This window comes from Echinops telfairi, unplaced genomic scaffold (genome assembly GCF_000313985.2).
Source record: "Echinops telfairi isolate 266 unplaced genomic scaffold, ASM31398v2 ScPeMD7_7424;HRSCAF=8462, whole genome shotgun sequence".
Taxonomy (NCBI): domain Eukaryota; kingdom Metazoa; phylum Chordata; class Mammalia; order Afrosoricida; family Tenrecidae; genus Echinops; species Echinops telfairi.
In genome coordinates this window covers 46,647,685-46,664,286 of record NW_022111324.1, presented here as the reverse complement: position 1 = coordinate 46,664,286, position 16,602 = coordinate 46,647,685, and the positions used below count along the sequence as shown (strand labels likewise).

General features: G+C 45.2%; 1 protein-coding gene across 1 annotated transcript; it reads right to left on the bottom strand.

The window, feature by feature from the left end:
• Nucleotides 1-584: 584 nt before the first annotated feature.
• Nucleotides 585-15,852, bottom strand: TIMM17A (translocase of inner mitochondrial membrane 17A). The gene is made up of 6 exons (XM_004699801.3): nt 15,801-15,852; nt 9,632-9,731; nt 9,447-9,510; nt 6,166-6,294; nt 5,216-5,326; nt 585-1,064 (listed from the first exon to the last, which is right to left on the bottom strand). The coding sequence occupies exons 1-6, from the start codon at nt 15,824-15,826 to the stop codon at nt 979-981; spliced, it is 516 nt and encodes a 171-aa protein (XP_004699858.1). The 5' UTR covers nt 15,827-15,852; the 3' UTR covers nt 585-978.
• Nucleotides 15,853-16,602: the final 750 nt, after the last annotated feature.

Genomic DNA, 16,602 nt, shown 5'->3' with positions numbered 1-16,602 from the left:
CAGTACACACTCAGATCTGTTACATGCAGGCAAACGGGGAATTACTAGAATCATCCGTTCTCTAAGGGCACACGTCACTCTAACACTATCAGGAAAATGACCTATTCTGAAAAGTTGATCTATTTTGTAAGTCCAGCTCGTTCCCCAAAATACCCCTTATGAAGATCAGCTTCTTAGACTATTTTGGAAACATGATTTTATTTTCAAGCACACAATAAACACATTTCTCCAATGCCAAGAGTAGCCTCTTACCAATTCTTCTCATACAGCACTGGGGACATTGAGAATAAATTATTTCTGGTGATCAGCAATCAAGACATAGAAGCCCTAATGGTAAGAGAGCTTGGTAGCCAAGATCCTGAAACCAGGACGGAGCATAGTTCGCACTGTCAAAGGATGGGTATTGCCTCACCTCGTGTTCATACAGCATTTTACTGCGGGTGGGCCTGTGATTCCCCATCGCCCTTCTCTTACACAAGCCACTTCACGTGCATGAGGGATTAAACACTCAAGTACGCAGCTTGAAACACACTTTGCCTTATTTGAAGTATGTGCGGGTGAAAAGTAGAACTCTACAACTTATCTTAAAAGAAAGAGCAAGTTCCAGGAGTCTTTATTGTTTGAATAACAGCACACGCAAAACCAGGAAGAGCAGTCCCCGAGGAAATGGTGGTCATGTGTCACTGGTTTCTGTCCTTGCTCCTTCATCTTCTAAGCACCTAGAGATTTTTCTATGGATGCTACTAGGCATTTATTTTGATCACAAATGCAATCCAAGTGTGAATAAATAAATGTTTTTCATCCTTTAATACTTCCCCCCACGTTCCTTTAAATAGGAAAAAGAAAGGTGCTCAATGTCTTCTCAGAGCCTGTATGGGCGTAGTTGTCCCACCATTGTTTTAAAAACAGACTGTGGCTTGGTCTTCCCAAATCCTTCTTGAACTATAGCTCTTTCGCCTAAATCCAGGGCAGCAGTCCTTACTGGTATTGTCGATAGTCTCCAAAAGGGGAGGATGGTAACTGGGCTGACGACAACTGGGAGGGATCTTCAGCAAACTGAGGACCTGTGATTAAGAAACAAATGTATTTTTAAGTCACCTGAATGTGATCAATACTGAGCCATTTGATCCAAGACCCAAGAGATGGATCCTGATCAAAAGGAGGAAAGCAAGAAACAGAATGTGAAACTCTTAGGGAAACCAGACTTAATGGACCCAGTAGAATTGGAGGAATCCCTGAATTTAATGCCCGGAAATACGCTTGAAACCTTGGACTGAAAGGAGTCATTGCTAAACTGAACAATACACCCCCCCCACTTTTTTGATCATTTTATTAGGGGCTCATACAACTCTTATCACAATCCATACATACATCCATTGTATAAAGCACATTTGTTCATTCGTTACCCTCATCATTCTCAAAACAGTAAAATTTCATCAAGATGTTTGCCTGGAGCATAATGCTCTCACAAAGAATTATCCAGATGCCGGTAAACTGACAACAGTTCCTTGAAAGAGAATGCTCATGGGCAGAGTCTAAATAAGCGGTTCTCAACCTGTGGGCAGAGACCCCTTTGGGGGTCAAACGACCCTTCCACAGGGGTCGCCCGATTCATAACAGTAGCAAAATTACAGTTATAAAGTAGCAATGAAAATAATTTTATGGTTGGGGGGTCACCACAACATGAGGAACTGTATGAAAGGTCACTGGTCTAAATGAATGGTGATGCAGCATGTGGGTAAAGAAAGCATGAAAACACAATGTGAAATACACAACCCGGGTTTTACTGAATTGTTCAGTAGAAACTGTAAATGGGTGTTATGCTTGGTTGTGCACATTGCCACCAGAAGTGTGGTATTTAAAGTTCTTAGCAGTTGAGACTCTCCCACCTCTTGACCTATTTTTCAGTGGCTATTTATAGTTATTTTCAGAAAGCACAAGTATCTTAGTCATGTAAATTTAAGAGCTGTCTGTTGTAATTCAGTTTACACAACCATGGAATGGAGAATGAGGTCTGAAACGGAGAAGACACCGCCCGCCCCGCCCAGCTCTCTGCAAGCAGTCCTCCAGCTTTGTTTTCAAAATCCGGGGCCTGTAACCGAAGTAAAGCCTCTGGTACTTAAAAAGAAAGAAAGAAAAAGACTTTTATGAGAACGGTCTGTTTTCTTTCTCCAGGGAAACAGAACAGACTGAAAAAAATATCTAGATGGGAAGAAGGAGAAGGGCAGGTGGTAAAATTCCCTGAAGCTTCCCCCAGTATTTCATTTATTCATTTATTTATTTATTTTTTCTTTTTGCCCAAATCCCCACCCACCCGGCTTCTCCAGTATTTCAGTCCAAAGTTTTAGCTGCATCTCACTGTAAAGGCAGTACCTGTCCGTTACAGCAAACTGGAGAGGACCCTGGGTGAATGACACCACGATCACCATGGTGCTACTACTTCAGTACCTTTCTTCCTTTCTTTCGGTTCCCCACCACCACCTCTTTATGTACACCAGGTGGAGGTCTACGTTTCTGATAAGCGCCGTTCTATTGAATGGTTTAAACCACTTTGTTTTTCACTCGCATATTTTGTCTATTTATATTAGAGTTCCTAAACATCATACCCCCCCAAACACACAATTTATTTCTTTTCTTTGAAATGTCTTTGATTATTTTTATTATTCTACACTTTCTTGTATGTTGGTAATAGTCTTTTACTTGCTAAACTTGTTAGAATTTATTATAAATTAGTTCTTTTATCACTTCCTAGACAGTGCAAACACTTAAAACCTTTAATTTCTTTTACATCACCCTTCATGTGATGCTTTTATCATACACTATTAATGGTAAATATATATATTTTTAAATCATTTTATTGGGGGCTCGTACCACTCTTATCACAATCCATACATCCATCCATTATGTCAAGCACATTTGTACATTTCATGCCATCATCATTCTCAAAACATTTGCTTTCTACTTGAGCCCTTGGTAGCAGCTCATTTTTCTCCTCCCTCCCTACCTCCCTCCCCTCATGAACCCTCGACAATTTATAAATTATTATTTTGTCATGTTTTACACTGTCCAATGTCTCCCTTCACCCACTCTTCTGTTGTCCGTTCCCCAGGGAGGAGGTTATATGTAATCCTTATAATCGTTTCCCCCTTTCTACTCCACCTTCCCTCCACCCTCCATCGCCACTCTCACCACTGGTCCTGAGGGGTTTCATGTGTCCTGGATTCCCTGTGTTTCCAGTTCCTATCTGTACCAGTGTAATTATACATATATCGTAAGCTCCGCAATTAAATACCTTCTGTGGTAGATAAATAATTGTCAATTTGAGGATTAAGAGGGTAGGGGAGAAGTCTAGTCTGTCACACAGCCAATGAGGCTTCTGTGTTGGGATAGCTTCTCCTGAGAATTCTGGGAAATCTGGTACTTCCTCCTTGGAGCTGGTAGACATAGCAGCTGACAAGACACGTGGATCCACCCTGATGCAGAGACCCCTGCCAGCGCTGAGATGTTTCCAATGACACTGGATCCAAGGACTTCCCACCCACTGGCCTGTGATCTTCTACATTCGGCATCATTGCACGTGTTTCGTGAGTCTGAAGAAGACTTTATAGATTGGTATCCAACATATGGGCTAATGTCGGACTTATGGACTTGATCTAGACTGGGCTGGGATGTTTTCTCCATGTTTAATTGCTCTTGTATATAAATCTCTTTCTTATACACGTGTGTCCAAGGATTTGTTTCTCTAGTCTACCCAGACTAAGATACCTTCCTAACTCACTTTTCCCCTCATTGTTTTTAAGAACTTTCATGTAAGTTAATTGGGAAAACATGGCTAACTTTTCAAAGGCTTCCCTCCGACATAGCTTTTCAGAAGTACATCTCCTTTGTAAAATAAAATGTACTTCTCTTAAGCTATAGCTACATGCTAAGCAAGCTCTGATCATTCAAAAGCAGATTCCTGCTGAAGTAGTAAGTTGAAGGCAATAACCAAGGCTAATTTCTCTATGACAGTGTAAATATTTGGTTACTGGAGCTTCCGGAGTTCTGCAAACACAGAACAACTTCAATGTTGTATCTGTTCACAGCAACACGGTAAAAACAAATGAGAAGCAGAGTGGAAAGCGGCCATCACAGCCGTGCTGACTGGGGAGTAATGAGTGCAAAGGACAACACAGGGGAGACGGTCCACAGGTCACTGAGGTCCTTCCACGGGCATCTAGCAAGCAGTGGGCACGGAAAGCGCCAAGAATCTCTTGCTAGGGGCATCGGGGAAATCAAATTGAGCGGTATGATCTATTCCTAAGTCGATGCTAACTCCTTCCCAAGCTCCAAAAATAATTTTCAACATGCCTCACACTTTTCTGCAAATTTCTTTCCTCAACAGTTCAAGTTTTCACCACTATGCCCCATCAGTTGGCTACAATGTCAGGGCCACATTCTCATTTAGACAACTGAAATTTTTGTTGTTGTGACCGATAATAAATACAGCAAAACACCCATCAAAACACTTCTGCGTGCTCAATTCAGCGATACTGATGACATCACAGACTTTGGGCTGTGCCACCATTCTCACTTACCTTTTCTGCGCTGTTCCCCTCCATTTACATGAACTCCTTGCCCCGAAGGTTCCTATCGACTCTTTCAAGTTGCTCTCTTCACTGTGGTGCCATATAGAGTTCTTAAAAGAGCCCAATGCTCACGACACACTTAAAGCTTATTTCAGAGCATAGGTTCAGGGGTTCAGCCAGCCCTCATGGCTCCAGAAAATCTAGAGCCCGTGAAAAATTGAAATTCTGTGCTTTTGGTCGGAATTCTGCTATAGAATCGTTGACCAAAAAGACACTGCAAAAGATGACAGCTAAGCTGACAGTCCATGACCACCTAACAATTTTGGTCTCCAATTTCATTTCCCTTGTTAGCTAAGAATTCAAGTGACAGTATGAACTTCCCAAAGAAACTTGCCCCGTGATCCCTAAAGTGGCCTTCCAAACATCGACCACCTGTTTTATGTTCTTCACAGTAATCAATATTTTCTGAACTCAATCAATGAAGTGAATGTACCACTGTCTTACCTACCTTACCAAATAAAACCAGTCTGCTGTTAAGATGCAGCTATTATAAGATATCAAAACATAAGCAAAATGTATTCTTGATAAACATCGGGAAACCATTCCAAAATGTTGAAGCAATAGCTCTGCATATTAAGAAGACTCACCATTGGGAAACTGTGCGGAGGCAAATCTTGTCAACAAGATACCAGCTCCTTCAATTAAAGCTAGGAGAATGCCACCCATTGCAGCTGACCCAACCATGGCCACCGGTCCATCTGAGGATTAATAATAACAGAGAAATTAAGTCAGTACAAATCTGGTGTAATGTAGGCTATAATAAAGGAAAGAGCTGTCCATATGGTATGTGATCCTCCCTGTTTATAAACTTTCTCTTTCTCATTGGTCAAGACCAAGGGTTAGCAAATTACTGCCTACAAGGCAAATCCAGTCTGCCACTTATTTTCATAAATAAAGTTTATTAGGTCATGTCCATTCATTTATCTATCGTCTTTGGCTGCTTTCAGAGTCCCGAGGTGGTACAAACAGCCAAACATTTAACTACTAGCCCAAAGGTTAGTGGTTCAAATCAGAGGTTCCTCAGAAGACAGGCCTGGAGAGCGGCTTCTGCAAGGGCACAGCCCTGGAACCTCCTCAGAGCAGTCTATGCTGCGGCTCAGCCGGAAGTGACTTGGCAGCTACTAAAACAACACGGCTGCTTTCATGCTGTGCCGGCAGCTTTGAGCGGCTGTGGCAAAGACCACATGGCCCAAGAAGCCTGCAGTAATGACTACCTGGCCCTTCAGGGGAAAAGTAGGCCAACATCTGGCCTAGACCACAAAGTCCAACAGCAGCAACATTCTGGGCTGTTCTGTCTCAAAGATGCAGCAGACGAATGAGCTCTTTTTTCACAGCAATTGCTTGTGGCAAGTACTATGGCCGACCTCAGAGACGGGTGAGAAAACTGCAGCACGCAAAGTTAAGTAGACTGACCGCTCACGCCGTTTACTAGGACTGCAATGGCTTTAAAGACCGCAAGGTAAATGGGGAGAGATCCCGTGCTCACTCAGTCAGGTCAACTCTCTTCCCACCAACATGGACAGCCCACTAGCCTTACTTCTTGCCGCCAGGATGGCTCCTGTTAAGGCACCACTCGTGATGGAGTTCCAGGGATCTTCTTTGCCTCGGACTTGAACCATACTGCAGTCAATCATGGAAAACAGACCTCCCCAAACTGCAAAGCTGCCTTATTAAAAAAGAAAAAAAAGCATGTAATCTTTTTTTTAAATTTTAATCATTTTATTGGGGGCTCTTACAGCTCTTAAGACAATCCATACATCAATTGCATCAAGCACATTTGTACATTTGTTGCCATCATTCTTTTCAAGACATTTTCTTTCTACTTGAGCCTTTGGTAACAGCTCCTCATTTTTTCCCCCTCCCTCCCCACCACCCCTCCCACAGCATGTAATCTGTTCATCTTATAAATAAAATGTTCTAGTCAAAAGCACATTTCAATGATAGCACTTACTCTGCTCTAAATAATCATACTCTAAACAAATACAGGCAAATTCAATTTTGAATAAGCACTGAACGAGAGACAGAATCTTTATTAACAAAATCCTGGATTTAATGATATCAGCTGGAAAATTAGCGATGGCCCAAAGCCTGAAAGAAATAAGCAGGCCTATAGGAAAGCTAGGCTTCCTATGGTTGGAAAGATTCAAGTCCTCTTTCAGAATGTGTCCCTGTTTAAAAAGCAGCACACCCACAGATCCACCCTTCTTCTGCTAGCTCATTTATAGCTCTGCCTGACCCTGATGGTTTCCTTTCTTCATTAAGTGCCATTGACCACTTGCCCTGTGACAATCGCCTAGGATGGGAGCAGCCCAGCTCGTCTGGGAAGTGTTACAGGGGCAGACCAATGCAGAAGGGATGCACATGAATGGTACAAGCAGAAACAATGATGAAATGTTGGGTCTCCCACGTCCACATACGAGCAGGCGGCTATCTCTATGGATGAGTGCAGAGCTTGTGTCGGCAAAGATGAAGCGGTGCCCGTGCACTCATAGAGTCGAAGCCGAGCCAGGGGGTGAACGGATGCGGAGTGCTATAAGCACACCCACGTGAAGTGCTGGAGCCCACGGAGAGCAAAAGGAATAAAACCCACAAGGCTAGACTAGAATTGGAAATCTCCGTACAGTCATGGTTTCCAGTGCACCAAATTCACCGCCATCAAGACCACTCTGACTCGGAGCGACCCAGTAGTCAAACTTCCCCTGCGGGTTTCGGAGGGTGTGAATCGTTCTCTTTTCGAACTGCTGAGCTTGTGGGTAGCACCCTAACACATAACCCACTAAGGCCCTGGGACTCCTTTCAGTACGTATGGATACCTAGTGCTATACAGAAATGTGTGAGTGCATAGATGTAGGACATCAGGGGGTATTTATATAGTATTTCCTCTCTCTCTCAGACGTGGGCTCACACTAAAGACATCCAGGCTCCTGGAGAATGGCTGCATGCTGGGCTATGACAGGGAAAGTACGCAACTGACCTGAGACACCATTCCCCAAGACCAGGAAGTACTCAAAGAATAAGGCGCACATGTCCAAAGCACTTCATCTTATTTCCACTACAGAAAAACAAGCCCTTAAGAGCACAAGTGTCCCTTTTCCATGTTGTCTATCCCACTGGATCTTGAGCTCATTAAAATGCTCAATGAATTTGATGAAAAATGCCATCCAATAGTTTTAGAATTCACGACACCAGAAGACTTTTTCAAATCATTTTCTTAAACAAGGTGGTTTCAAGGATTCAAAATGAACGGTTCCAATTCACCCACATCACTTATGCATTCTTCCTTGAGTTCATGGTTTTTCTCAACGAACTCTTGAAGCTTGAGAATAGCCTGGTATTTGCACAAAAGTTGTTAAGGTAGTACAGACTGCCCACACACATCTTCCCGTCTCCCTATGACTAACAGCTACACGACCATGGCACCTTTGTCACAGTCAATGAACCAATATTGTTACAGTAGGATTAAGTCAAGTACGCCCTGAATTGAGATTCCCGTATTTCAGTGGTTTTCAACCTTCCTAATGCCGGCGACCCTTTAATCCAGTTTCTCGATTTGTGGTGACCTGTATGTGGGCAGATCTGCATGTGGATGGACCCACCTGGAGGCAGATAGAAGACCTGTGTCTCAGTTCCCAAGACAATCAGAAATATGCTCTCAAGTGACCCTGGGAAAGCCCTGTGAAAGGGTCCTTTGACCCCTAAGGGTCGCAACCCACAGGTTGAGAGCCACGCCTTCATTTGTACCCAATGACATTTTCACTCTGGGGTCAGAATACTCAGATTCAGTTGCCATGCCTCCTTAGGGCTCTGACAGTGACCGGATCGCGCAGAAAGTGATAGGAGGAGCCACTCAAAATAAAAAGCAGGTACAAATCAGTAGGACTTCTGCATCCACTGGAGGTTTAGGATTTGGCACTGACAGTAGCACTAAATGTCATTGTGAATAATATGGTGGTGATTAAAACAAAGGGGGGAAAAAAGGAAAAATCACTGCTTTTCAGGGTGTACAGGGAAGAAAGGAAAAGGATACATACTCATCACTCCACCCCCCAAGCTTCCATTTCCTTGTCAGGAAGATGGGGGCAATCATAGTCCTCAGCTCTCGGATTTGAGGACTAAATGAGGTAATAAATACTGTGCAACAGTTAGCACCACACCTGGCACACAAGAAGCCGTCAATACTGGTGGCTCTGAGGTCGTCTTCCCAAGTAAAATACGATAAAAAACAAAATAAGAGGTTCTCTTCTGACCCCCGACATTTTTAAGGAGTGATGGATGGAAAGAATTAGTCTTTTCATCTCACACACCCTCTCTGCAACAATATAACCTCAAAACTTCAAACAAGAAAGCACCCTCCTTCTCCAGGCTCGGAATAACCAGGTTTAAAAGATGTAGTGTAATGGACAGAACATTTTCAAATTTTGCTTCTATTGCTACAAATATCTGAAAGCTAACTTGGAGAAGAGCCCCATCAGTCTGCTCAGCGGCTCTCTCCTGAAAGCCCAAGTTCAGACCACTTTCTCTCAGCTTTAAGCGACCTCTCCCAACTGACAAACCCGACCTTCAAGACACCATACTCCTTCCGGTTAAGGGAAAACAAACAACAAAACACCAATACTTTAAAGGGCAAAGATAAGCTTTTCAGATGAATACAGCGGTCAAATGAAATGAACTTCTGCAAGAAACCAGAAAACAAACAAAAAGAGCCCCAGGGATATTATCTAGAGAAGACCAAGATCACTAATTGGTACAATCTCAACAAGAAGAAAAGCTCCATCGTTACACAAACAGGGAGAGAACAAATGGGAAACATCTGCTCACCTCCCAATTGTGGCGCCCTGGTCTTAATGGCTGTCAGACTCCCTCGTAGTCTATGGTTGACTCCCTACAGGGAAACAAACGTATTAGAAAAAGCACCCATTTTCCAACCCATGGGTGGGGCCATGAATGACGCTGCCAATAACAATTTTACACGATGATGGAAAACAAAACCGCCGCCCACTTACCACTGGCGAATTCCGAAAACCTTTGATGGCTTGGAAGATACCACCACCTATGGTGCCCATGGTGAAGGCTCCACCGCAGTCGTCCACGATGCGCCAGGGGCTGGGAACGTAGGAGAAAAAGACGGGACTTAGGATCCACAACACCTTAACCCAGTCCCTAGCACCAGGTTCTATTTCAGGGTCCACTCTGGCCAGTAGCACTGGCCTGTAAATCACAGACAAAATATAGACTTTTCAACCCCCAATCCTCTAAGCCAGAAAGAAAACTAGCACTAACTCCCAACTCTTAGCAGCGCTTGATCCAATCACGGGACCCTGATTGTCCCTAATATGTTGGGTGGTGTGTGGAAAGCTGCCTGGCTACTCCTTGCTTTCCTACAATCTCGGAAATCCTGTGGAGGACCGCCAGGCGTCAGAACTGACTCCATGGCAGAAGGTTTGGCTTTTGGTGCCCAAAACAAACCAACACACACAGGAAATCCCATCAACAATGCTGATCTAGGTCCCTGGGAAGCCCTCCAACGGGAATGGAATTTAAAGCTAAGACCCATAGGATGAAGAGCCGATGGCTACTCCACCTAAGTGAGGCGTCGACTAAGTCCACCCGGATGCACACCAACCTGTGTGATCCAAAGACGATGATAACAAAATCCAAATACGTCGAGGGAATGGTTATCAGAGCTTCCCAATTTGTAGAAAGCTGGGGGGGGGGCACTGGACCCCCCAAATCCACCTGCAGAGTATCTAGTCAGATTAAGCATCTAGCACAGTGGTTCTCAACCTGTGGGTCATGACCCCTTTGGGGGTCTCCCGACACTTTCACAGGGGTCGCCTGATTCATAACATCAGTAAAATTATAGTGATGAAGTAGCAACCACAATAATTTTATGGTTGGGGGAGGTGGTTACCACAACATGATCCAGCAGATCCCCTCTGGTCACAGGCAAGGGACTAGAGCAACTTTACTGAGATTATTTTGTAACCTTGATTATGGTAGATCGAAACCTGGTATAATACAATACTTGGTCCGTTGACCTCCCTCTTGACCCAATCTGAATTTGCTCTAGGCTTACATATTTCTTACTTGTTCCACAACAGAAATGTCTTCTCTAGCTTTTAAAATAGTTAGTAGTCTTTTTCTCTTCCTCTTTATTTTTATCTCTATATTATTATTTTTTTCGTTTCAATTCATTTTTGTTTGTTGTTTCTGTTAGGTTCCCAGTTTATGAAGCTCAGGAGCAGATGCATACACACAATAACTGACGCAATGCTTTATGGGGGTGGGAAGCAATGGATGTAGGGAGGAGGGAAAGCTCTCAAATTAATTTGATGATGTATATACAATTATTTTTAATACTGTGTGATATGTGGATTTTATACTTACATTAAGAAAACTGCTAAAAAAAAAAAAAAAAAGAAGAAGAAGAAACCAAAGTAGGCCAATTGTTACCATGGGTGAAGGAGGAAGAGTATTTGCTGCTTAGTGGGTGTTGACTTTATGTTAATGGGGTAGAAAAGTTTGGAAAAAGATATCAATAGTTGCACAACACAAAGAGTATAATCAATGGCAGTGAATTATAAATGCAGAAGTTGTTGAATTGGAGAACGTTTCATTGTGTATATTTTGACCATAATTAAAAATAATAATTACACTAGTTACAGTGAGTACAAGGAAGAAGAAAATGTTCTAAAGTTGATTATGGCAATGATTGTCCAACTCTCCTTGATACGATTGGACTATTGAATGGGATGAGATGTGGAAGAAGTGCCAATAAAGCGGTTTGAAAAAAATGATTCAATGGCTCCAGAAGAAAACGGGGTGTCCTTAGAATTGTCTGTTTCAAGTGGGTGAAGTCAGTTTAAGACACGGGAAAAAATTGTTTAATGGATTATCAAGGGTTCATGAGGGAGGGAGGGTGGAGAAGAGGGGAAAATGAGCGGATACCAAAGGCTCAAGTAGAAAGAAAATGTTTAGAAAATGATGGCAGCATATGTACGAATGTGCTTGACACAATGGATTGTGGTAAGAGCTGTATGAGTCCCTAATAAAATGATTAGAAAAAAAAAAGAATGGTTTGTTTCAACTCTAGTTAACACACTGGGATATTCTAAAACCCAATAATTAGAGTTAAATATATAAACCTAGTTTCCAAATATAGGACCCCATCTATATAGCAATCTGACATATCACGTAATCTGATCAGAACAGAACTATTCTAGGAGCTTGGATTATAAGACAGTTGAGTAGTTAAATTCCCATTCAAGTCACTATACACCAAAAAACAACACCCCCCCCAAAAGAAAAAAACAAAAACCTTATTGTCATTAAGTTGATTTTGACTCAAAAGAGACCCTGCCAGACAGAGCAGAAACACCCCTTTGGCTTTTCCAAGCTATAAATCTTTCCATGACCAGAAAGCCTCATTTTTCTCCTGCAGAGCAGCTGATGGGCTCAAACTGCCGACCTTTGGGTTAGCAACTACACCTCCAGATCACTATTGTTATTAGGTGTTGTCAAGTCTGTTCCCACTCACAGTGACCTTATGTCAAAAAACAAACAAAACAAAAACCCAACTCATGTAATGGAGTCCATTCTGACCCATAGTGACCCTGTTGGGCAGGGTAGAACTGCAGAGCTTGCACTTAGCAGCTCAACATGTAACCACCAGGCTTCCTAGAGACCCGATACAACAGAACCGAACACTGCCAAGGCCGGAGCCATCTTCACAACCGTTGTCATTCTGGGCAAGCCCACTGTGGCAGCCACTTTGTCGATCTACCTGAGGGCCTTCCTTGTTCACTGACCCTCCACTTTATCAAGCATGATGTTCTCCCAGAAACCGCTCTCTCCTGAAAACAGGTCCAAAGTACCAGAGAAGCCAACCTCACTGCTCGGGTGTATTCTGGCTGTACTTTGAAGACAGAGCTGACTGTTTTTCTGGCAGTCCACAGTAGTTTCAATATTCTTTGCCAACACTGTAAGAAAAGCACCAATTCTTACGAAGTCTTCCTTATCATGGTCCAACTTTCAAAATCATGACTGGCTCAGGAACACCTTAGTCATCAAAGTGACACCAACATTTGAAAGTCATCTTGTGCAGGCTTGATTTCTTGGCCATTGTGTAGTTTGAGTTCATCACCTCCATGATCAGGTGAGGATTGGCCATTGTGATCCATAGGGCTTTCTGTGGTTGATTAGTTCAAGTATATCACCAGGGTTACACACTGAGCTGCTAACCACAAGGTCAGCAGTTCGAAACCACCAGCTGCTCCTAAGGAGAAAGACGAGACTTTCTACTCCTGTAAAGAGCTAAGGTCTGGGAACCCCACAGGGGCAGTTCTGTTCTACAGGGTCACTGTGAGTCAGAATCAGCTGGATAGGAGTGAGTGCTTCCATGAGCATTGATTGTGGATGCCCACGCAAAATTAAATCCTCGACAACTTCAATCCACTCGAGAGGTCAATACAGGTTTGAAAAAAATCCCTTTTACATACTCCAAAGGACAAATGCTGTAGGAGCCCATAGGAACCCTACCTGCTCACATAACCTTGTGAACCCAGTGTATTATTCTGTTGCTGCTGATGAAGGTGAGTTATGTATTTTTATCAGGAAGAGAAGAAGAGCCTTGTACAGACTGACTAGCTCATGTAGTTCTGTGCTGCCATGGCGTCAGCCTCTGGCTCATGGAGACTCAGTGTGCAATGGAACAAATCGCTGTGGTCCTACATTACTTCCACCATCAGGGGGAGGCCAGGCCATGTGGTCCAGAGGGGTTTGTGTGGTTGATTTGTGCAAATCCATCACCAGGCCTTTCTTCCTAATCCATATTAGCATGGAGCACCGGTTCTCAATCTTCCTAATGCCAGATCCTTTAATGCAGTTCCTCATGTTGTGGTGACCACCCCCCTCCAAGCATAAAATTATTTTCGTTGCTACTTCATAACTGTAATTTTGCTACTGTTATGAATCAGGTGACCCCTGTGAAAGGTCATTCGACTCCCAAAGGGGTCGCGACTCACAGGTTGAGAACTGCTGGTCTGGAAGCTCTGCTGAAACCTTTTCAGCACCCTAGCAACACATACCTAAAATACATTGGCCAAAAGAAAACAGGTAGAAAGGTATAAATCTTCCTGTGCCCCACGTTAAAGTGACAATCCTCTCACTGAACCATCACACCACATGATGCATGGAGTCTATAATTCAGTGAGCAGCAGCATGCTTTGGGGCTCTGCTCCCCAAAGGGTAGGCCAGAGAGCAACAACACGAGCAACACCTGGGAGTTTGTTAACCCGCACTCACAGGTTCCTGTTCCAAACTCACCAAATCAAAATCTGATGGTTCAGCAAGACACACAGGGGATTCCAGATGAAAAGATTGAGAAGCACTACTATAATGGACTAAAAAAGATACATTTTGTAACTCAACAAAGCAGAACACTTGACTTGATTTTCAACTTGTGTCAGTATCCACTCTACAATAACAGCTGAAGACGTGTAGGGCTGTGCCCAGGGCTCCCATGGGAGTACCAGTCAGTAAAAGGGGAGAAGAGCTGGGAGGAGCTGAAACATACAAGGGACCTCCCCAAACTTGTGGGGAAAAGCATGAAAAGGTGCTGGAATTTCCCCACCACCTTTCTGAAGGCCACTCGTAGACCTGCATCCTACTGAAGGTACAGGGCCACAAAGCAAGCAGCAGGGCTACATATTTGCAAGGTGGCTGTTAGGTGCTATCGGATGCACAACAGAATGAAACACTGCCTGGTCCTGCGCCAGCCTCACAACTGTCTTTATGCTTGAAACCACGGTTCCAGCCACTGTGTCCATCCAACTCCTTGAGGGCCTTCCTCTTTCCTTCCTCCTCTACTTCGCCAAGCAAGATGTCCTTCTCCAGGGACCGGCCCCTTCTGACAGCATGCCCAAAGCTCATGAGATGAAGAATCAGACATTCTTGTCTCTAAGGCAGTGGTTCTCAACCTTCCTAATGCCGTGACCCTTTAAAACGGTTCCTCATGTTGTGGTGACCCCACCCCCAACCATAACATTATTTTGGTTGCTACTTCATCACTGTAATTTTGCTACTGTTATGAATCTGGCGACCCCTGTGAAAGGGTCGTTCAACCCCCAAAGGCGTGGCGACTCACAGGTTGAGAACCGCTGTGCTAAGGCATCTGCAAGGCAGTAATTTGAAATTCTGGACCCTCACAGCATGAGGACACCCCAGTTCTTGCTCTATACACAATGAGTGAGCCCAAATAACAAGACCTGACTTTTCACTTTCAAAAGCCTGAAACCCAGGCAGCAAAGACCTTGTCTCTGGAAGCAACTGCATCATTTTATAATTTACTTATGGCCCCATGGTAAATGCTTGCCTGCTATTTCAAAGGCTGGACCCCACCCAACGCTGGAGGGAGCAAGAACTGGTCCTGAAAGATGAAGGAAGGGCCTGGTTCTACTCTGTCCACTCGGGTCTGATATAAGGTGGGAAGGGGTCTTGTTTGGAAGCGCCTGGTGTATTCGTGTAGTCCTTGAGCCTCAATGCCTGGACACAGGCCTCTCCATCAGTACATGTAGAATGAATGAATTTCTGCCCTTGACTGTTTAGGGCACGCAAGCCACGTTTTCTATTCTCCAGATGTCTGCTTGGTACTCTCGCAAAGGGAGAATGCTAAGCGTGTGCAGAAGGTTCCAGTCGAACCTTTTGGATAAAGAGCACGTATTTTCCATTCATCCGAAATACCTCGCCCTGCGGACACCTATGACGACACGAAAGTCTCAAGCGTGTGACACCGTTTGAGGCCATCCTCCCATTGCTCAAAGCCCGCGAGGCGTAGGGACGCGTCCAAGGTCACCAAGTACCACTGGCCCCGCACAAGGCCGACTGTGCCCTGGACGGCCAGGAGACGCCGAGACTCCACCCAGTGCCAGCCTGGATGCTCTGATCACCCACCGCAAGGTCACTGGGTGCTGGGCTGTGGCAGCAACGTTGCCTCACGCGGCCCGGGTGGTATAAACCCCACTGGCCGCTCAAGCGCACTCAGTCCGCGGTCACCAAGCCCGTGACGACGAGCCCGCCGCCGAGCTCGGCGAGCACCTCGGGGGAGTGGGGCGGGGAGGACGCGGGCGTGGGCAGGGGGACAGGAGAGAGGCAAGGGCAGCGGATAAGACTCACCAAGGTTCTCGCGCATACTCCTCCATCTTGACTCCAGCCGCGCGAGCGGTGCCGGGCAAACTGGGCGGAGCCTGACCCCCGTGGCGGAAGTGATCCCGAGAGCCGGAAGTTACCGCTAAGTTGATTGGCCTACCCTTTCCTTCCGCAGCCAATGGGAGGCGGGATTCCGGGGCTCCGTGGGGGCGGGGCGTTGCTGGGGCGGGGCGTTGCTGGGGCGGGACGTTGCTGCGGCGCGGCGAGGATGGCCCCGCCCGGGTCCTCGTCAGCGCGGGCTCCCGGCGCTGGAGGTGCTGCCGGTGCGGAGCCCACCCGGTCGCGAAAAGTTCAAGGCGCCCGGTCCCTTCGAGAGGAACCTTGGTGGCGCGGCAAATTAGCGCCAGACTGACAACCGGCCAGGGGTCGTAGGTTGGAAGCTAGCATGTGGGGGGAGTAACGGGCGCGGAGACCTAGGGGTGTGCTTCCACCCTGTCGTGTGGCCACTGAGTCGGGCTCGAGAGCAGTAGGGGTTGGTTTTTGTGCGTTTGAGGTTTCGGTAGCCTGAGATAAAACTGTGACACCAGAAATCCGAACCCGTTGTCACTGAGTCCATTGCAACTCACAGCAACCCCGTAGGGCAGGGTAGAATGGCCCTTTAAGGTTTCCAAGGCTGTGAAGGTCCCACAGAGCGACTGTACCCAAAGGGGGGCAAGGTAATTAGAGCTGAGCGTTTAACCACTGTACACCAGGACCCTGCCCTGAGATAAAAGTGATATTATTTCAGTTGGGTTCACTGACTTCTTTAACTACATTTCTTTCTTCTTTT